At 47.0% G+C, this 23,235-nt stretch overlaps 1 protein-coding gene across 1 annotated transcript; it reads right to left on the bottom strand.

The window, feature by feature from the left end:
• Positions 1-12,660: 12,660 nt before the first annotated feature.
• LOC140906339 (uncharacterized) lies at positions 12,661-22,162 on the bottom strand. The gene is made up of 2 exons (XM_073330064.1): positions 19,944-22,162; positions 12,661-13,339 (listed from the first exon to the last, which is right to left on the bottom strand). Exon 1 carries the CDS (start codon positions 21,990-21,992, stop codon positions 20,847-20,849), a length of 1,146 nt encoding a protein of 381 aa, XP_073186165.1. The 5' UTR covers positions 21,993-22,162; the 3' UTR covers positions 12,661-13,339; positions 19,944-20,846.
• Positions 22,163-23,235: the final 1,073 nt, after the last annotated feature.

Below are 23,235 nucleotides of genomic sequence, written 5' to 3'. Positions count from 1 at the left end.
GCTTTCCAAAAACTTCCTGGATTGTCTATGCACCGCTGTATTGCTCTCCCAGCAGATATCAGGAAAATTAAAGTCACCCATGAGAATCACGGCATGCGATCTAGTAGCTTCCGTGAGCTGCCGAAAGAAAGCCTCATCCACCTCATCCCCCTGGTATGGTGGTCTATAGCAGACACCCACCACTACATCACTCTTGTTGCACACACTTCTAAACTTAATCCAGAGACACTCAGGTTTTTCTACATTTTCGTACCGGAGCTCTGAGCAGTCATACTGCTCCCTTACATACAGTGCTACTCCCCCACCTTTTCTGCCCTGCCTGTCCTTCCTGAACAGTTTATAACCATCCATGACAGTACTCCAGTCATGTGAGTTATCCCACCAAGTCTCTGTTATTCCGATCACGTCATAGTTCCTTGACATCACCAGGACCTCCAGTTCTCCGTGCTTGTTTCCAAGGCTTTGTGCATTCGTATATAAGCACTTGAGATAACCTGCTGATTGCCCCTCTTTCTCAGTATGAGGCAGGAGCCCTCCCCTCACAGACATTCCTGCCTGTGCTTCCTCCCGGTATCCCGCTTTCCCACTTACCTCAGGGCTTTGGTCTCCTTCCCCCGGTGAACCTAGTTTAAAGCCCTCCTCACTAGGTTAGCCAGCCTGCTGGCAAAGATGCTCTTCCCTCTCTTCGTGAGATGGAGCCCGTCTCTGCCCAGCACTCCTCCTTCATGGAACACCATCCCATGGTCAAAGAATCCAAAGCCTTCTCTCCGACACCACCTGCGTAGCCATTCGTTGACTTCCACGATTCGACGGTCCCTACCCAGGCCTTTTCCTTCCACGGGGAGGATGGACGAGAACACCACTTGTGCCTCCAACTCCTTTATCCTTCTTCCTAGAGCCACATAGTCCGCAGTGATTGTTGTTATCTGTTGCTCCAGACCTTCAATCTTCTCTTCCAATATGGAGACCAGCTTGCACTTTGTACAGACAAAGTTGCTTCTGTCCTGTGGAAGAAAGACAAACATGGCACATCCAGTGCAGGTCACAACAGTTGAACCCCCCACTTCCATATCACCTTCCTACTATGAGCTTCCTCAGAGCAGTTTGCAAGACGTAAGCCTCACTGGGCTCACTCCAGGCGAACTCCCAGGCAAACTCCTGCTGTGAGCTGCTCTGCTGTCCCCCGCTGCTCAGCTGGTTCGCGAAGCTCTGGCTATTTTTAAACAGCCAGGCTTCCCTGACGCAAACAAACAGACACCCTACTGCCCGCCCCCTGCAGGCTAGCAGCCAATCAGACACTCACTCAGGCTCTCACACTGCCCTCCCAGCAAACACACGCTCGGATACTTCCTCAGCAAGCAAACAAACACACACTCGGATACTTACCAGTCCCAGGCAAACTCCTGCTGTGAGCTGCTCTGCTGTCCCCTGCTGCTCAGCTGGTTCGCCGCCGCTCCAACAACGCTTCCTCAGCTCTCGTCCCCTAAAGCCCCTACTCTACTTGCGCTATATTGATGACATCTTCATCATCTGGACCCATGGAAAAGAAGCCCTTGAGGAATTCCACCATGATTTCAACAACTTCCATCCCACCATCAACCTCAGCCTGGTCCAGTCCACACAAGAGATCCACTTCCTGGACACTACAGTGCTAATAAACAATGGTCACATAAACATCACCCTATACCGGAAACCTACTGACCGCTATTCCTACCTGCATGCCTCCAGCTTTCACCCTGACCACACCACACGATCCATCGTCTACAGCCAAGCTTTGCGATACAACCGCATTTGCTCCAACCCCTCAGACAAAGACAAACACCTACAAGATCTCTGTCAAGCTTTCTTACAACTACAATACTCACCTGCAGAAGTGAAGAAACAGATTGATAGAGCCAGAAGAGTTCCCAGAAGTTACCTACTACAGGACAGGCCTAACAAAGAAAATAACAGAACGCCACTAGCCGTCACCTTCACCCCCCAACTAAAACCCCTCCAACACATTATTAAGGATCTACAACCTATCCTAAAGGATGACCCAACACTCTCACAAATCTTGGGAGACAGGCCAGTCCTTGCCTACAGACAGCCCCGCAACCTGAAGCAAATACTCACCAACAACCACAGACCACACAACAGAACCACTAACCCAGGAACTTATCCTTGCAACAAAGCCCCTTGCCAACTGTGCCCACATATCTATTCAGGGAACACAATCACAGGGCCTAATCACATCAGCCACACTATCAGAGGCTCGTTCACCTGCACATCCACCAATGTGATATATGCCATCATGTGCCAGCAATGCCCCTCTGCCATGTACATTAGTCAAACTGGACAGTCTCTACGTAAAAGAATAAATGGACACAAATCAGATGTCAAGAATTATAACATTCATAAACCAGTCGGAGAACACTTCAATCTCTCTGGTCACGCAACCACAGACATGAAGGTCGCTATCTTAAAACAAAAAAACTTCAAATCCAGACTCCAGCGAGAAACTGCTGAATTGGAATTCATTTGCAAATTGGATACTATTAATTTAGGCTTAAATAGAGACTGGGAGTGGCTAAGTCATTATGCAAGGTAGCCTATTTCCTCTTGTTTTTTCCTACCCTCCCCCCCCCGCCCCCAGACGTTCTGGTTAAACTTGGATTTAAACTTGGAGAGTGGTCAGTTTGGATGAGCTATTGCCAGCAGGAGAGTGAGTTTGTGTGTATGTGTGTGTGTCCCTGGGAAAAAAAAAAGGGGGGTGGGGTGGGGTGGGGTGAGAGAGCCTGGATTTGTGCTGGACATGGCCCACCTTGATTACCATGTACATTGTAGGGAGAGTGGTCACTTTGGATGAGCTATTACCAGCAGGAGAGTGAGTTTGTGTGCGTGTTTTTTGGAAGGGGGTGAGGGAGTGAGAGAACCTGGATTTGTGCAGGAAATGGCCCACCTTGATTATCATGCACATTGTGTAGAGAGTTGTCACTTTGGATGGGCTATTACCAGCAGGAGAGTGAGTTTGTGTGGGGGGGGGGAGTGGAGGGTGAGAAAACCTGGATTTGTGCTGGAAATGGCCCAACTTGATGATCACTTTAGATAAGCTATTACCAGCAGAAAGAAAAGGAGTACTTGTGGCACCTTAGAGACTAACCAATTTATTTGAGCATGAGCTTTCGTGAGTTACAGCTCACTTCATCGGATTGATGAATGATGATGAATTGATGCATTGATGGATGGGCTATCACCAGCAGGAGAGTGAATCTGTGTGGGGGGGTGGAGGGTGAGAAAACCTGGATTTGTGCTGGAAATGGCCCACCTGGTGATCACTTTAGATAAGCTATTACCAGCTGGACAGTGGGGTGGGAGGAGGTATTTTTTCATATTCTCTGTGTATATATAAAGTCTGCTACAGTTTCCACGGTATGCATCCGATGAAGTGAGCTGTAGCTCATGAAAGCTCATGCTCAAATAAATTGGTTAGTCTCTAAGGTGCCACAAGTCCTCCTTTTCTTTTTGCGAATACAGACTAACACGGCTGTTACTCTGAAACCTATTACCAGCAGGACAGTGGGGTGGGAGGAGGTATTGTTTTATGATCTCTGTGTGTATATAAAGTCTGCTGCAGTTTCCACGGTATGCATCCGATGAAGTGAGCTGTAGCTCACGAAAGCTCATGCTCAAATAAATTGGTTAGTCTCTAAGGTGCCACAAGTACGCCTTTTCTTTTTGCGAATACAGACTAACACGGCTGTTACTCTGAAACCTGGATAGATAGGGTAACTTTCAAGAAAGATGGATCTAAGCTGCAAAATTTAGATCTGGATTTTCAACATCCCAGTGTTCAGGTGTGTTTGGATCCAGAGTCTTGCTTTATCTTTTTATTGAGGTAGGACCTAGCCTCAAAATTCAGATGTGGTTCTGGCTCAGATTCTGATACCTCTTCCACCACCATCTCCAATCCTGCCAAAGCTGAGGGAAATTCAGACATATGGGGTTTGGTTCAAGTGTCTCCCTAATTTTCAACAAACCATCACACCCACTTTCCATCAAACAGACAAGTGAATAAATGATTACTATCATCAGCATGTAATTAAGGACCTGGAATGTCATGCACTTAATGTTAAAATACCTTTTCAGAGAAAATCATGACATGCAAAGACAAAAAAATCGGTCTTTTTCCAATATATCGCCCTTCATTTTAGTGCTCACAGAAAGGTGCCAGATTAGCAGCCCTCGAGATTGAACTCTTCTGTTTGTCCACCCATACAGCAAGGGCAGCAGTAGTGTAAGCTCTACCCCACATGACCTTGTCAATATGCCTGTCACCTCTGGAGTACTCACTGTCAAGTCCCTGTTTCCTGCTATGGTTCTCTCTCACCTGAACTATTGTGCCATCCTCTCAGTCCTCCATGATCCTTCCCTCTCCAGTCTTCCCAGCATTCAGCAAGTAAAATAATATGCCTCTTCCCTCTGCTCTGACCACACCATGCCTCTGAATCCCTGTTGCTTGCTTCATAATGTTCAAACTCCTCATCCCCACCTTTGGCCTCTGCTCAGCTGTTCCCTGTGACTTCTGTCACATCTGCTCTCCATGGTATGTGATCTGCCAACTTTATCTTCCCTTATTCACTCCTTCCTGCTTTGTTTCCTGATGCCCCCTCCACCTAGAATGACACCCTTGTTCTGAGCATCCCCATTCTCCTCTTCAAAACCCACTTCTCTCTCCTTTCTTTCCAGCACTGACTTCCTCTCCTGTGCTAACCCCTCTGTGTCTCTCACCTATCTCGTTTCAGCTTAAAAAAGAGCAGCTGCGCAGGAAATATTTTGCCCTCAAGAAAAACTTTGATGAAAACACTTTCATTTTCACCTAAATTTTCCTTCAACATTTTACGGGTTTCTAGCAAAAAAACAAACCTTGATAATCATTTCCCCCAGACACTTTTGGCAACCAAAAAAAAAAAAAAATTTCAGCTGACCTAAAAAAAATATTTAGTTTTACTAGAAAATTTTCAGTGGCTCAAAAACAAAAACATCTCAATGATTTGGGGGTTTTTTTTCAGCTTTTCAATGAAAAAACTGCAAAAATATCAAAATCAGACATTTCTCATAAACATTTTAATTTGGACAAAAAAACCCCAATTTTTGGTCAAAACAACATTTCACATGAAAAATTTCAACCAGCTTTAATCAATACTTATAAGATTTGTTCTCTCTGAAGTATGGCTCACATTACTGTTGTTTGGTATATCCATTGTCCCTCCTTTCTCAACTAATGTCTAATTAAGTCTGTAAAACCCAAGGGACAGTGGCTGCCTTTTTTAATCCCTGTAAATTGTCATGTGTTTTTATTTATTCCACATTTAAATGTGCATTAATTCCTAATTCTCCCTGCTGAGACTGCTACCAAGAAAGCCAAACAATTCCAGTTGAAGTGATGTGGGTATTTGTTGACTAGGAACTAGACTGAGACTATCAGCTCTTATCACATTAGTTACTGGCTTTCTAATTCAGGAAACAGGTTTCAGAGTAGCAGCCGTGTTAGTCTGTATTCGCAAAAAGAAAAGGAGTACTTGTGGCACGTTAGAGACTAAACAAATTTATTTGACCATAAGCTTTCGTGAGCTACAGCTCACCTCATCGGATGCATTTTAATTCAGGAAAGTACTTCAGCAACATGCTTGATTTTAAGCACAAGTCAGTGGGACTAAACATGTTTAAACTTCAACCTATACTTAAATGCATTGCTGAAATGATGCCCACATTGTCCTCAAATATTAAATAACTAACCCAGGCTGGATTCAAAGCAGTGACTTAGAGGTGAAAAACTCAGTAACCCATTGCCAGACCCTTGAACAAAATGGTCCTTTTAAAAATGATTCTTTGGGAGGAAAAGGGGAAAAAAACACACAAGTGATTATTTTCACAACTGCTTAGTAAAGATCCCTGGATTTGCTGCAGTTGTGATTGGGTTTCGCAAGAGTTGATCAGTCAAAGTAATAGTAAGCAACGTCACATGGATTAAGCACAGGCTACATATTCATCTGCATCAGACATAATGAAAACAGCATATCTAAGAAGGCAAATCTAATATGTTTCTGCTTTGGCAGCTGGAGCTTTTCTTTAGCCTCCCGTGTTTTGCAAAATAACAAGTGTAAGGACCAGAGAAAGTTATGATATAAAATGTCTCAAGAAAGGTCATATGATCACTAAACAGCAGACCTAATACAACATCAAAGTTCCTTGACTGTGGGAGAATCCAATGATCTATGGTTTCATTTCTTTGATTCCCAAGAGGCATGACCTCCCTTTCCCTTCTCATCTTAATGATGTGCAGTTGGGTTAATTTGTCAAAGTTCTGTTTTGTTTGATCTTATGGGAATAAGCTGTGTGTTTGGAAAAGCATTTTCTACAGCCTAAGAGTCCTGCACAACTGGATCAAAGGAAAAGTATATTTCAGTTTCTGTGTTTTGCTAACCAGCATTGAGGACACACTTCAGTGATGGGCTAAAAGGAGCCCGAGACTTTGCAGAACTTTGTGAACCACTCAGAGATGAAGTCATTTGATGAATTGCTATGAAGGCAAGGTCTAGCTATGTATAATTCAGGACATTTGGGCCACAGATTACATAAAAGTAGTGATACCCTGTTGGTAGGGACACTCATGCTTCTTTGAGGTCCCCATACATGGCTCTCACGGACTCCACTATTTTGATCAGAGAGTTCCTAGCAAATGTGAAGCAGGGAACATAGCACTTAGCAAATAGAGAAGAGAACTCAGGCCTCTGCCTCTTTCTCCAAGCAGTCAAGAAAGAAGAAGGAAGAAGAGAAACATCAATTGTCTTTTAGCAGTCTGAGGAGAGGCAGGAGAAACTGAAATGTGCATATAACCCGAGAATTCCAAAACCACCTTTTAAATATTATCACATAGTGGGGGTCAGTGAAAGAAGACAGAATTGAATTCAAAATGATTATTTATTAGAGGTGGTTGAAAATTTTCCATTAAAACTGTTTTTTTCCCCCAGAAAATTTGATTTTTGACTAAAGAATTTTCACAGGAAGCATCTGTTTTTCTCATTTTTTTTTTTAGATAAATAAAAATACTCATCCAAAACCCAGAAAAAATTCAGTTTTCAGCAGAAAATATTTTAGTTTTTGGCAGCTGTTAGGCAAAAGTTTTCAGTTTCCTGAAAACCAAAAAAAAAGGCTTTCGGGTTTTCATGTTTTTGATGGAAAGTCAAAGTTTTCCACTGAAAATTTCAGCAACAATGAACTTTTTTTCATTCTAATCTAAATTTTTAGTTCTAGCATTTATACATAATTGTAGATAGCAAAAGAAACAAATCCTTTACCAGGCTTCAGATCTTTTCAAGAAAAAAAATACTGAAAATTATTCCCATTGACCTAGCTGTGTCCAATCTCCCACACGAATTGATAATCAGCAAGAAAGAAATAATAAATCAGGAAAAAAGGGATTCTGTTTCCAGTTCTGTGGGTTTTTTAAAGAGCACCACAGCATGCTGATGACAGTAAAGGCCATTGAAATCTTCAAAGAAAACTCCTAGAATCCTAGAGTTATGACAAAAAAAATAAAGCAGTTAACTAGGTTGCAGTCCCTTCCCTTTTCTGTACAGAATTGTTCTTTGTAGTCAGCAGCTTTCCCTAGTCTATCATGTTATCCAGATATTTACTTTAAATTGTCTTTTCCTTAATGTAGACCCATTATTCTTAGTTAGACTGTATACTGGATGTCACAGGGTGAGCTGGCCCTTTAAAGAGAGTTGAGGATTTAACCTCACCTGCGCCAGGTGTAACCTCCCTCCCCAGGTAGCCTGAATGAGTCTATGGCAGTGGTTCTCAAAGCCAGTCCGCCGCTTGTTCAGGGAAAGCCCCTGGTGGGCCGGGACGGTTTGTTTACCTGCCGTGTCCGCAGGTTCGGCCTATCGCAGCTCCCACCTGCTGCGGTTCACCGCTCCAGGCCAATGCAGGCTGCGGGAAGGGCGGCCAGCACGTCCCTTGGCCTGCGCCACTTCCCGCAGCCCCCATTGGCCTGGAGCGGTGAACTGCGGCCAGTGGGAGCCGCGATCTGCCGAACCTGCAGACGCAGCAGGTAAACAAACCGGTCCGGCCCGCCAGGGGCTTTCCCTGAACAAGCAGCAGACCGGCTTTGAGAACCACTGGTCTATGGGGGCCAGGTGACAGGAGCAGGTGGCTCAGAATCAGGACTTCTGGGAGATCTAAAGGGCAGCCTGAGCTCAAGGAGGCAGGTAAATGACCTTCGTTCAGGTGAGGGAACTTGCATATTTATACCTGCCTCTGGGAATTTCCACTACATGCATCCGATGAAGTGGGTATTCACCCACGAAAGCTTATACTCCAATACGTCTGTTAGTCTATAAGGTGCTACAGGACTCTTTGCCGCTTTTACAGACCCAGACTAACACGGCTACCCCTCTGATACTTGGGTTTTTGGTTGATTTAGGAAACAACACCTTCACTTCGAAGAAAAGAGATTGAAATCCTGCTACTTTGAGTGTTATTTGATGTGCTGGCTGCTGCCTTACACTGAGTTATTAGGCTGTGTCCTTTCCCAGTGGCTTTATATAGCAGCTGTTCTCAGGCTATTGGAGCAGGTATGTGAGTAGCATTTATAGGCTTGCAAAGGTAGCCAGATTCTCTTCCCTGCTCATTACAAACCAGGGCAGTGGAGGCATAACAAGGATTATAATGAAGGCATTTTAGATTAAATTGATCTTTTAAAGATGGGGGGGGGGGTTGTCTGTATTTTTTTTTATCTTGTGATTTTTTTTCTCCAACAGAAAAAGGGGAAACGTGTTTTTTTTTTTTTTTTTAATTTAAGAAAGTGAGGAGAGAAGAAAAAAATGCCCCAAAAAGAAAAATTTAGAAATGATGTGAAAAGTTTTTTGTTCAGTTTTCTGAATTTTTGTGTGTGGAAATTTTTTTTTAAACTAACAAACCACTGACTAGCTGGATTTGAGGGGCTTGTGGTAATTATAATCTAGCCCAATGAGAATAGCACAGGTAACATGATAACTGGAACGGCTTTGTATCATAAACACATAAATCTTCATTGAACTAAGAGCTGTGCATTTCAATGTGTCAGTAATATGGAAGCATTCGAAGAAGTGGGGGTTTTTTACCAATGAAAGCTTATGCCCAAATAAATCCCTTAGTCTTTAAGGTGCCACCAGACTCCTCATTGTTTTTATGGATACAGCCTAACATGGCTACCACTCTGATTCATGGAAGCATAAAGAATAGCTCTTTTTGATGTTATACTGACATACTTGTGTTGAGTGCAAAGAGACGTATTGATTAGGATATGGGATGTGGATGCAATATGCTTTGCATGGACGTACTGTGCCTGGAACATTAAACTGTCTGCCTTTTAGTGGGAGGGAGAAAAAGGAGTTAAGATAAAGGGACAGGTTGTTACAAGAGTGCTTTATGAAATGGATGTCTGTATATCTGTAAAGAGATAAAAGGGCAGTAGATGGCACTCACGAGTAAGCAGCGTTGTTCCTGGGTTTTGTAGGAACAGAGTTGTTGTTGGGCCCTGCAAGATGGGTTCTTGTGCAGCTCCTTACATGTAGCTTTTAACATGGGTAACTGATGCTGCTACATCTTCACATAGTCTAAGGGATCCTTATTGCTCCTCTTCCTGTTAGAACAGGGCTGCCAAATCTTTCCCCCACAAAGGGCTACATGAGCAGCTTGCTAGGAGCACAAAGGAGGCGTGTAACATGCCTAAAATGAACCAGAATGCATGTACTCCATCTCTAATACTGAGGTGTGGTCCATGGAATCTGCAGCTTTCGGTATGCAATGATCCATCAGGAGCTGAGCAGCCTTCCTCTCTGCTCAAGATGAAACACTGCATGTTGGATTTGCAATCTCCATGGGACGCTCCCCTGGAATAACAGTGAGAGAAGCCACTGCATAACTTCACAGGCCATTTGAGATGGACGGGGTGCACTTGAATCATCCCCCTGATAGAGTGAACAAATGTGTTCACTGTATATAGTGAATTCCCTTCTCATCTTCTAATCTGGGCTTGTGATAAGGGAGGGCATCCATGCTGAGTTACAAACATCAGTGCCATATCAGGCTGTCAGGCTGCTTTAAACCAAGAAATCACTCCACTATTTCTCAGAAGTGTTTATACAATCTTAAGGTACGATTTCAAAAAAACCACCATGTAAGTGGATTGCAACATTCACAATCTCCTTCAATTCCTCCCTGACTGCTTCTTGCAAGTTTGCAGGCTCTCCATGGGCCATTGCCTAATGTCTAGAACCATCTTCATGAGAGGCACAGTCAAGGGTGTTTTTGTTCCTGGCTGATGGATAAATACGTCTCAAGACTTGCATGACAGCTGAATCACTTTGTCTTAGTGAAACTCTATTCAGTTAGCAATACTCTAAATGTCACCTAAAGTCAAATCAGCTATAGCAGGTACAAAGACCCTTTTCTTTATTCATCTGCATAAATTAAACCTGCCAGTTTTTCCAGTCTATTTGACTTCAGGGTTTGTTCAGGCATCCGTTTCTCTTTTTTTGGTGGTGACTTGAAAATGATAAAAAGCCTTTTTTTTTTCCAGTGGATTTCTCTTATCTGCTTGCCCTTTTGGAAACATAACGGGGATGCACTTTCTTTATCTCAGTGTGAAGACCACGTCTCTTGTCATGTAACTTGTATTCGGGAGACAGGAATGGTAATACTAGAATGTTTTATCACCAGGCTGATAGTGAACTGTTCCATCTCTCGTCATAATAAGCTTTTTTTTGTTTCCATTGTGCCTCTTTTTGGCTTCCTCTTGTCTATTCACTTGCCTTATTTAAATGCAGAAACATGCAGCTTCTATACTGTGCTGTTTTCTGCTGAAGAATTATTTGCCTCCCACTGATATTTTTCCACTGTGTGCACAATCCACTTCAATTGTTCTCCTAATTACTATCTCAGAAACAGAATAAGGTGAATTGGCTTCTGGTATTTCCTTACTGGCAAATACTGTGGGAAAGAACAAGCTGCTAACATGCATATTTCACCCTTAACAAAAATGAACATCTCTTCACAAGTGCCTTTGTCAGTTTCAATGCCTTAACAAATCTCTGCCTCGAATTATTTGTATACTTCATTAGCACTTAGCAGCCCCAACTGAGATCAGGCACTGTAGATATATAAGGTAAGCAAGAGTCTGTCCTGAAGCACTTACATTGTAAGTACACAAAGTGGAAGGGCGAAGAGCAGCAGGGGAGTGACTGGCCGCTGGTCACATAGCAGGTCTTTTGACTTAGCCCAATGCCTTACCCATTCAAAGAACAGCTGACAGCATGGCCTGGTGGATAAGGGCTGCAATGTCCCTGGGGATATGCCCTTCTCATTCCACATTGTCACTAAAACAAAGCCTTTCAAATGTTTTTGTGACAACAAAATTGCATTGGGGGGTGGGGAGCCTCTGTGCCCTGTCATTTAGGGTGCCAGCCTGGAATTTATGAGACCAAGGTTCAAATCTCTCCTCTGTCTGATGCAAAGCAGTTTTTTTCATCCCAGATCTCTCTGATTCAGGCAGAGTAGAGATTTGAACCTGTCTCCCACATCCCAGCACAGTGCCCTAACCAGAAAACTATTGTCGGACTAGACCAAAAAAAAAAATTTCGAGACATCATCAAAACTCCCTGTCTCTGTGAAATGTGGTGATCTCGATGAAACAGTGTATTTTAACTACCTCATTTTGTTGAAAATGTTCAACCTGTTCTACTCAGTGTCTGAATGTAAGTAGTTTCACATGAACCTGGGACACAACTCAACCAGAAGCTTTTCTCTCCCATAGCCCCCACTCACCAGCTCATGCTATATAGTTCATTAAGCAAGCAAAACCCCACACTCTTATTTTTAAGCAAGCACAAAGGGGAATATTTGATAGCTGGAGTAAGAACAAAATCAAAGCCCACCCTTCGGCTTCAGCAGTTCTATCCAGAGGCTGAATTCCTGATCCTGAGAGGATGCTGTCTGACCACGCTCCAGCAGGAACAGGGCCATATTCTATGCTAGCTCTGAGTGTTCTTCAGTATAAATACGCAGTAAAAGATCTATTTGGCTTTACTCACAGGCTAGGTTTCAAATAACTAGACTATAAAGGGACCTTTCACAAACAGGTCATCCATGGTCCCCCCACCAGTCCAACTGTTCACCACACCCTAATCAGAGCTGCTCAGATAGTAGATAACCAGCTGTTTGATCAGACAGCACCAATTCAGACCAGTGCTGATCAGACAGCTGCAGCAGCAAAGGAGCTAGCAAACAGAGCTGTAAACAGGGGAGTTTGAGTGGGAGTTCTGTTGGAGGAGAAGATTAACAGGATTTAGGTGGGAAGGCTATGACAGATTCAGAGGTGGCAGTGGGAGTGACCCATGTAGCAGATGACACAATGAAGATGACTGGATGTGGAAGCTGTGGTATGTATGTAACCCTTCTGCCCGTCAGAGTTGGCAGCAACAAGGGCCGGGTTCAATATCTAGGGGTTCCATTCCAATAACACAATGCAAACTGGCTCGAGCCCCCACCCAGTGACCTGGGACAAATATATACCACCCCCGCTGGGCGCCTCCAAGAGGCAATACTTCCCCTCTCGCAAGCACATAGTCTGAGTGTAGCAAAAGTCTTTTAATAACAGAGAGAAACAATGTGGCATTATGTTGGGGAAACACCACCAACCGGATTCATAACACAACCCATGAGCAAAAAACAACCCACCCCAGGCAAATTGGGGCATGCCCTTTTCCCTTTGGTTCTTGAGTCCAGCAACCCCAAAAGTCCAATGCCCCAAAAGTCTCTGTCCCTGGTCAGGGCAGCCCCAGAGTTCGAAAGTTTATCGGCGGAGCTTTACCTCCCAACCTGGGTGGAAATGGGACGGGGGTAAGAGGCACCTTACGTGATCTGAAGCTGACCGCCCCATAGCTCCATAGCGGCGCTCCGCTCCGCTCCGCCAGCCGCCCCACAAAACTCCTTCGCGCAGCTGCACTCCGCTCCACCAGCCGCCCCACGAACTCCTTCACTCAGCTGCGCTCCGCTCCGCCAGCCGCCCCACGAACTCCTTCGCTCAGCTCCACGGCCCACAAGCAGCTCCTGCCATCCACACACTGCTCCGTGTCGAACTGCTTCGCCAGCCGGCCCGCAAACTGCTCCACAATATATCTTCAGGCTCCCCCACTACTTAACACAACACTCAGTGATTTCAGCGCTTAGGTGAATTCAGCTTATAATAGGGGAGCCCCAGTGCTGGTGCACTGTCAGCCCAAAGTGAGCTCAGCAGCCTGTAACTAGACTTCTAATGAAATCAAAATTAGCTCTGATATTCCACAGTGGAGAGAGGAGGAAGTGCAATTAGCATGTAAGGCCCTCACCAAGGGGCCCATGCCACCAAGTATTAATACTTGTCCCCAGCCTCTCTCCATTCACACAGTTTTGGAACCCATGACCCTTGCCTAGCGAGTGCTACTTAGATGATGGTGAATCCCTCCATCGTAACAAAAGGCCACGTACAGTTCCAAGCACAGTTCCCATAATCAGGGTAATAACAATTTATTCTTCCTGCCCCAATAACAGAGACACTGGGGATCCCACAGCAGCCAAAGTGACCATTTGGGCAGCTATGGTCTCATTCTAGGCGTGGTGGGTGTGCCTATGCAAATGAGATCGGCCCCTGAAATTCTTTTCCACAACTTGCCACACCTCACCACCAGATGTCAGGGTGGAGCTCATCCTGACACTGCTTACATCCTCCCCGCAGCCGAGACTTTGTCGTCCCGACAAATCACACTCCCTTTATACCAACTCATTGGTTTCCTCCAAAGGGCCTCAGGAAGCCCACTTTAGCTTCCACAAGCCTGTGTGCTAAATGTATTGGCTCCTCACTAGTCACCCCAGGTGCATCATAAGTTAACCGTTTCACTGGTCTTATCACCCTGTCTCGTCTATTGAGAATCTCTGTTGCCGAAGTAAGGGGAACATCCTCTTGAGTGACGGATGGAGAGGCTTCCCTGGAGGGTCCCTCGGCTACTGGCGTAGGCCCCTGCACTCCTAGTTCTAACGCTGGAGGGTCCAAGGTGCCCAGGACATCCTCTACCTGTCTGTCCCCATTGTCCAATAAGCTGTGTGTGTCATCACAGGGGGGTCTCATCAGCAGCACCGGGGTATCAGAAAGGGGCCTAAATAGTTCCGCCATTGGGTTTAGGGCGGAAGAGGGAAAACTCTCGTTTGGTTCAGCTGATCGAGACTGAAATCTTGTCTCCATCCCAGGATACACCAGGGTTGTGTCTTCCTCCTCAGACTCACTCTCAGATGTGCAGAATAGGGGTAAGTTAGCTGCAGGGGGCCCACTGTCTGTGTTGGATGGCGGCTTTGGTCTAGCACCTCTGTTCTGCCCGGCGGCCCTGCCGTGGCCCATCTCACAAGGGGTGCTTACCAATTCCCCCACAGGGAGCAAAAGGTTTCTATGCACCGTCTTTATTTGCCCTGGACCGTCTTCAGGTTTGATCTTGTAGACCGGCAGATCTCCCAGCTTTTCCATCACCAGGTAAGGTATTGCCTTCCATCTGTCAGCTATCTTGTGTTTGCCAGCAATACCCAAATTTCGCAGCAGGACTCTGTCCCCCGGCTGGAGCTCCTGCGAACGCACTCTAGCATCATATCGATGTTTGTTGCGGTCTGCGTTCTTCCGAGCCGCAGCGGTAGCTAAGCGATAAGCATCCCGCAGCTTTTCTTTTAGTCGGGATACATATTGCTGATGAGTTTCATAGCTATCTCCATCCTCTGATACACCAAAGCACAAGTCTATGGGTAATCTTGGTTCTCGCCCAAACATCAAGAGATATGGGGTGACTCCCGTAGCATCGTTCTTTGTGGCATTGTAGGCATGCACCAGAAATGCGACATGCTGGCTCCAGGTTGCCTTCTGCTCTGGTCGCAAAGTTCCCAACATATCTAATAGGGTTCGATTGAACCTCTCTGGCTGAGGATCACCTTGGGGGTGATAAGGCGTTGTCCTAGACTTTTTAATTCCTGCTATCTTCAGCACCTCCTTCAGAAGGTGACTCTCAAAATCCCGCCCCTGATCAGAGTGTATCCGAGCCGGGAATCCATAGACTGAGAAATATTTGTCCCACAATACTCGAGCAACGGTGGTGGCCCTCTGATCACGTGTGGGATATGCTTGTGCATACCGTGTAAAATGGTCAGTCACTACTAGAATGTTTCCAACATTCCTCTTGTCTACCTCTACAGACAAGAAATCAATGCATACCAACTCCAAAGGTTTGTTGCTGGTGATGTTCTTGAGATATGCAGCCCTCGTGGGCAGAGTTTTCCTTTGAACACATCGAGCGCAAGTCTCACATTTCCTGCGAACATCTTCAGCCATTCGGGGCCAATAGAACCTACTACGAATAAGTTCCAGGGTCCTCTCCATCCCTAAATGCCCAAAGTCATCATGCAGGGCCCTCATGGCCAGGGCTCTGTACTTTTTTGGCAGTACTAGTTGTGCTCGTTGTTTTTGTAAAGGGTCAGTGGTCATTCGGTGTAGCACTCCCTGAATCAGTTTTAGTTTGGTCCATTCTCTCAATAGTAGTTTACCCTCCGGGTTAGGTGGGACAACCGCAGTTGGGCTTCGCCCCTCCCTTTTGGCAAGTAGTGTATCACGAATGTCAATATCTTGCCGCTGGGCTTCTTGCCAGTCAGCCGCATTGAGCATGGGCAAAGGAGATTGGTCTAATGCAATATAGTTCACCGAAGCAGAAGGCATGCATTCAGGGGGCAGGCCCAAAGCTTCTGCAACACATCCCTGAAAGTCTTCACGGGCCTCTGGCTCTCGGCGACTCACACTGCAAATAGCTCTCACTCCATCTGTGGGTATCACAGCAACTTCTGGAGCCTGCGGACGCCTGGACAATGCATCTGCATCTACATTGCTTCTCCCTGATCGGTACTGAATGCTGAACTCATAGCTAGCCAAGGCGGCCACCCATCTCTGCCCTGTAGCATCCAGCTTAGCACTTGTTAACACATAAGTCAGTGGATTGTTGTCTGTCCACACCTGGAACTGAGCACCATACAAGTAGTCTCGAAATTTCTCAGTGATGGCCCATTTCAAGGCCAAAAACTCCAGCTTGTGGGTGGGATAGCGAGTTTCACTATCAGACAATCCTCGGCTGGCAAAGGCTACAGGTTTACATTTGCCTTCCACTTCCTGGTACAGGACTGCTCCCAGACCCTCCAAACTGGCATCAGTATGCAGGATAAATGGTTTGCTTGGGTCAGCAAAAACTAGGACTGGAGCATGAGTTAGGCAAGTAATGATTTCTTGAAAAGCCCTTTCACATCTCTCATCCCACCGTGGCCCAAATGGTGCAAAGGGGCCATTGTGTCTCTGCACAGGAGGCTTTGGGGACCTCCCCTTATTCTTGGACTTAGATTTGTTCTTGCTGGACTGATGTCCCCTGGTAAGATCATTCAGAGGCTTTACAATCGTAGCATAGTTTTTCACAAATCTGCGGTAGTAGCCACTAAATCCAAGGAAGGTCTTGAGTTCTCTGTAGTTACTTGGACGTGGCCATGTAGTGAGTGCTTCTATTTTATCAGGATCAGTACTCACACCTTCTTGGGACACAATGTGACCCACGTACTTCACTGAGGTTCTGCAGAACTGGCATTTGTCAATTGAAAGCTTCAGACCATAATCCTCCAACCTATCAAGCACTTTAAGAAGTCTTTCTTCATGCTCCTCTAAGGTTCTTCCAAACACAATCAGGTCATCCAAATAAACTAACACTTGCAGTAAATTCATGTCTCCCACAACTTTCTCCATGAGACGTTGAAAGGTGGCAGGTGCTCCAGAAATCCCTTGGGGCATGCGTTCGAACTGATAAAACCCTAATGGGCAGATGAAGGCTGTCTTCTCCTTATCTTCTTCTCCCAGAGGGATCTGGTAGTATCCACTTCGAAGATCCAACACAGAGAACCACTGGCTTCCCAGCAAACAGTCTAAGGCGTCTTGCACTCGAGGCATAGTGTACTGGTCGACCACCGTACGGCTGTTTAGGGTGCGGTAGTCAATACACATCCGGATTTTCCCATTCTTTTTGCGGACTACCACGATGGGTGAGGCGTATGGGCTGCGGGACTCTGTAATGATGCCATTCGCAGCCAGCTCCTGAAGATGATGTCGCACATCTTCCATCTCAGAGAGAGCAATCTTCCTAGATCTCTCCCTGAAAGGTCGAGAGTCATGTAGTCTGATATTGTGCTCTACTCCTTTTGCACATCCCACATCCCACTCATGCAGTGAGAACACCTTGGATCTTTCACAAAGTTTCTTCCTCAGGCGATCTTTCCAGTCCTCGGACACTGGTGAATCTCCAAAGTCAAACTTTGCTGGGTCTATTGCCGGAACTGGAGTTTCATACTGGGGTTTTACAATCGACTCAGGCTCAAAGAGGTCTGCTATCTTTTGTCCTTGCTTCACAAAAATATCACGACTCGTTTCATTAGCAATCAGTATAGTCACCCTTTCCTGGGCTTCAGCAGGTAGGGTTATGACTCCACTGGGGACCAGCACTCCTTCAGGGAGCTCTCCTCCCATCGGCTGCTCTATCATTGCTAACGTCCCTTTACTGCCTTTCAGACAGGTACTCATGACAAGCACTTCTTGCTCCGTCCTTGCAGGCACTACTAAGGGGGTTGTGCCCGCGTACTTCAGTGCCCCAAGCGGTAGCTCAGATGTGTCCCTTTTAGCGCTCTCAATTTTCCTATAGGCTTCAGCACAAAGCGTATGGATCATCAGGGTATTCAGGTACTGGTCCCCAGCCCGCCTTCTGCAGTAATCTGCGAGTACCTTGAAGAGACTGGAGTTGGTCCCTATCAGCACAGACACATCAGAAGTCCCTTTAGGGTCAGGGCATATTAAGGCAGCTGTGTCTACCTCTTCTCTCACCCCAGCAACCTCCTCTGGGAATTCCAGGTGCACTATGACATACCCTTGATAGGGGTATTCATCCATGCTGAGGCCACATAGGCCAAGGCCAGTCAGTGGCTGTATAGGCAGGTGCCTAAGCATCTGTTGGTAGAATGACTGAAATATAATAGTCACTTGAGATCCAGTGTCAAGCACTGCTTTACACTCCACCCCTTCGATCCTCACCATGACCTCTGCTCGAGGCCCTATCAGTCCTGCAGGGATCCCAGCTGGACAGTCTTTTCTGGGGGAATCTTCAAATCCTGCAGACCTGGGGGGTCCCCGTCCCCAGACCCTCTGGCAGCTACCGGATCTCTCCCAACTGATCCTCAGCTTTCCATACACTAAGGAGGGGTTTTCTTCATTACGGCACTTGGCAGCACTGTGTCCATCCTGACCACATCGGTAGCAGAAGAATTGACCTTTCCCCCTTCGCCTGGGGGGGATGGTGGCTCTAAGTGCGGGCTTCTCAATCGCCACAGTTTGAGGCTTCTTATTCCTAGAAGTCTTAACTCGGTCAACGGTACTTTGCAGCTCAGCTATCCATTCCGTCAGGACCTGCATTTGTTGGGCAAGTTCCTCTCTGGTGCTCACCATCAGTACACTGGCCATTTGCAGTGGTGTTGTGCTGGCTGGCTCCGATGTTTGGGCTTCCCAAAACTCACTGGCAGCCTGCCTTTCTTCCTCCTCTCGGACCTCTTTTATCAGCTGGGAGTAACTTGGGGGATGTTCCCGTCGTTCTCTTAGCCGGAGATGAAGTAGAATCGGGTTCTGATACTGAGTTCCTCTTACAATTTGAGCCAGTCTGGTCTGATCCATCTGCTCAGCAGTCACTGCTCCCCTCATGACAGCTCTCTGAAGCAGTCTCTCCAGTCTCTGTATGTAGGCTGAAGCCTTCTCGCCCTTTTGTTGTCGGGAATTAAGGAACTTACAGTAGCTGTCTTCAGGGCCCTCTACGCTCCCAAAGTTGTGTTCAAGGGCCTCTAGGCAGTCCTTCACACTGACCCCAGGGTCAATGAGCTTCAGGGTGCGAATCACATCTAATGCTGGGCCGCCAAGGCTCTCTATAAGGCATCTTCGCTTTTCTGCATCTGGTACGGCCCACTCTTGCAGCATTTCAGTGGTATGCTCTAACCAGGGTTCAAACTCCTCCTCCCCAGCAAATAATCTTAACTTACGACAAGAGTCTGACTCAGCATGGGGCAGCACAACCTTTTCCAATATTTGCCCCAGAGCTTTTGTCCAATCATCAGCCGAGGCTGCAGCCTCCGAGCTAGAAGCTGCTGAGCCAGGGCCCAACAAACCTGACATATTAGCCATTATACAAACAGTAATTTCCTCAAAATATAAGCACAAACAAAAAAAATATATAAATTGTTTCCCAATGTAGTGGATCACTCAACAGGTGCTTGCGAGGGGTACTGACCCAGGCGATCCCGGACGAGCCCCCAAAAATGTAACCCTTCTGCCCGTCAGAGTTGGCAGCAACAAGGGCCGGGTTCAATATCTAGGGGTTCCATTCCAATAACACAATGCAAACTGGCTCGAGCCCCCACCCAGTGACCTGGGACAAATATATACCACCCCCGCTGGGCGCCTCCAAGAGGCAATACTTCCCCTCTCGCAAGCACATAGTCTGAGTGTAGCAAAAGTCTTTTAATAACAGAGAGAAACAATGTGGCATTATGTTGGGGAAACACCACCAACCGGATTCATAACACAACCCATGAGCAAAAAACAACCCACCCCAGGCAAATTGGGGCATGCCCTTTTCCCTTTGGTTCTTGAGTCCAGCAACCCCAAAAGTCCAATGCCCCAAAAGTCTCTGTCCCTGGTCAGGGCAGCCCCAGAGTTCGAAAGTTTATCGGCGGAGCTTTACCTCCCAACCTGGGTGGAAATGGGACGGGGGTAAGAGGCACCTTACGTGATCTGAAGCTGACCGCCCCATAGCTCCATAGCGGCGCTCCGCTCCGCTCCGCCAGCCGCCCCACAAAACTCCTTCGCGCAGCTGCACTCCGCTCCACCAGCCGCCCCACGAACTCCTTCACTCAGCTGCGCTCCGCTCCGCCAGCCGCCCCACGAACTCCTTCGCTCAGCTCCACGGCCCACAAGCAGCTCCTGCCATCCACACACTGCTCCGTGTCGAACTGCTTCGCCAGCCGGCCCGCAAACTGCTCCACAATATATCTTCAGGCTCCCCCACTACTTAACACAACACTCAGTGATTTCAGCGCTTAGGTGAATTCAGCTTATAATAGGGGAGCCCCAGTGCTGGTGCACTGTCAGCCCAAAGTGAGCTCAGCAGCCTGTAACTAGACTTCTAATGAAATCAAAATTAGCTCTGATATTCCACAGTGGAGAGAGGAGGAAGTGCAATTAGCATGTAAGGCCCTCACCAAGGGGCCCATGCCACCAAGTATTAATACTTGTCCCCAGCCTCTCTCCATTCACACAGTTTTGGAACCCATGACCCTTGCCTAGCGAGTGCTACTTAGATGATGGTGAATCCCTCCATCGTAACAAAAGGCCACGTACAGTTCCAAGCACAGTTCCCATAATCAGGGTAATAACAATTTATTCTTCCTGCCCCAATAACAGAGACACTGGGGATCCCACAGCAGCCAAAGTGACCATTTGGGCAGCTATGGTCTCATTCTAGGCGTGGTGGGTGTGCCTATGCAAATGAGATCGGCCCCTGAAATTCTTTTCCACAACTTGCCACACCTCACCACCAGATGTCAGGGTGGAGCTCATCCTGACACTGCTTACATCCTCCCCGCAGCCGAGACTTTGTCGTCCCGACAAATCACACTCCCTTTATACCAACTCATTGGTTTCCTCCAAAGGGCCTCAGGAAGCCCACTTTAGCTTCCACAAGCCTGTGTGCTAAATGTATTGGCTCCTCACTAGTCACCCCAGGTGCATCATAAGTTAACCGTTTCACTGGTCTTATCACCCTGTCTCGTCTATTGAGAATCTCTGTTGCCGAAGTAAGGGGAACATCCTCTTGAGTGACGGATGGAGAGGCTTCCCTGGAGGGTCCCTCGGCTACTGGCGTAGGCCCCTGCACTCCTAGTTCTAACGCTGGAGGGTCCAAGGTGCCCAGGACATCCTCTACCTGTCTGTCCCCATTGTCCAATAAGCTGTGTGTGTCATCACAGGGGGGTCTCATCAGCAGCACCGGGGTATCAGAAAGGGGCCTAAATAGTTCCGCCATTGGGTTTAGGGCGGAAGAGGGAAAACTCTCGTTTGGTTCAGCTGATCGAGACTGAAATCTTGTCTCCATCCCAGGATACACCAGGGTTGTGTCTTCCTCCTCAGACTCACTCTCAGATGTGCAGAATAGGGGTAAGTTAGCTGCAGGGGGCCCACTGTCTGTGTTGGATGGCGGCTTTGGTCTAGCACCTCTGTTCTGCCCGGCGGCCCTGCCGTGGCCCATCTCACAAGGGGTGCTTACCAATTCCCCCACAGGGAGCAAAAGGTTTCTATGCACCGTCTTTATTTGCCCTGGACCGTCTTCAGGTTTGATCTTGTAGACCGGCAGATCTCCCAGCTTTTCCATCACCAGGTAAGGTATTGCCTTCCATCTGTCAGCTATCTTGTGTTTGCCAGCAATACCCAAATTTCGCAGCAGGACTCTGTCCCCCGGCTGGAGCTCCTGCGAACGCACTCTAGCATCATATCGATGTTTGTTGCGGTCTGCGTTCTTCCGAGCCGCAGCGGTAGCTAAGCGATAAGCATCCCGCAGCTTTTCTTTTAGTCGGGATACATATTGCTGATGAGTTTCATAGCTATCTCCATCCTCTGATACACCAAAGCACAAGTCTATGGGTAATCTTGGTTCTCGCCCAAACATCAAGAGATATGGGGTGACTCCCGTAGCATCGTTCTTTGTGGCATTGTAGGCATGCACCAGAAATGCGACATGCTGGCTCCAGGTTGCCTTCTGCTCTGGTCGCAAAGTTCCCAACATATCTAATAGGGTTCGATTGAACCTCTCTGGCTGAGGATCACCTTGGGGGTGATAAGGCGTTGTCCTAGACTTTTTAATTCCTGCTATCTTCAGCACCTCCTTCAGAAGGTGACTCTCAAAATCCCGCCCCTGATCAGAGTGTATCCGAGCCGGGAATCCATAGACTGAGAAATATTTGTCCCACAATACTCGAGCAACGGTGGTGGCCCTCTGATCACGTGTGGGATATGCTTGTGCATACCGTGTAAAATGGTCAGTCACTACTAGAATGTTTCCAACATTCCTCTTGTCTACCTCTACAGACAAGAAATCAATGCATACCAACTCCAAAGGTTTGTTGCTGGTGATGTTCTTGAGATATGCAGCCCTCGTGGGCAGAGTTTTCCTTTGAACACATCGAGCGCAAGTCTCACATTTCCTGCGAACATCTTCAGCCATTCGGGGCCAATAGAACCTACTACGAATAAGTTCCAGGGTCCTCTCCATCCCTAAATGCCCAAAGTCATCATGCAGGGCCCTCATGGCCAGGGCTCTGTACTTTTTTGGCAGTACTAGTTGTGCTCGTTGTTTTTGTAAAGGGTCAGTGGTCATTCGGTGTAGCACTCCCTGAATCAGTTTTAGTTTGGTCCATTCTCTCAATAGTAGTTTACCCTCCGGGTTAGGTGGGACAACCGCAGTTGGGCTTCGCCCCTCCCTTTTGGCAAGTAGTGTATCACGAATGTCAATATCTTGCCGCTGGGCTTCTTGCCAGTCAGCCGCATTGAGCATGGGCAAAGGAGATTGGTCTAATGCAATATAGTTCACCGAAGCAGAAGGCATGCATTCAGGGGGCAGGCCCAAAGCTTCTGCAACACATCCCTGAAAGTCTTCACGGGCCTCTGGCTCTCGGCGACTCACACTGCAAATAGCTCTCACTCCATCTGTGGGTATCACAGCAACTTCTGGAGCCTGCGGACGCCTGGACAATGCATCTGCATCTACATTGCTTCTCCCTGATCGGTACTGAATGCTGAACTCATAGCTAGCCAAGGCGGCCACCCATCTCTGCCCTGTAGCATCCAGCTTAGCACTTGTTAACACATAAGTCAGTGGATTGTTGTCTGTCCACACCTGGAACTGAGCACCATACAAGTAGTCTCGAAATTTCTCAGTGATGGCCCATTTCAAGGCCAAAAACTCCAGCTTGTGGGTGGGATAGCGAGTTTCACTATCAGACAATCCTCGGCTGGCAAAGGCTACAGGT

This window comes from Lepidochelys kempii, chromosome 2, assembly GCF_965140265.1.
Source record: "Lepidochelys kempii isolate rLepKem1 chromosome 2, rLepKem1.hap2, whole genome shotgun sequence".
NCBI lineage: Eukaryota > Metazoa > Chordata > Testudines > Cheloniidae > Lepidochelys > Lepidochelys kempii.
Note: the sequence above shows the minus strand (reverse complement) of the source record. Positions and strands in the feature narration are given on the sequence as shown.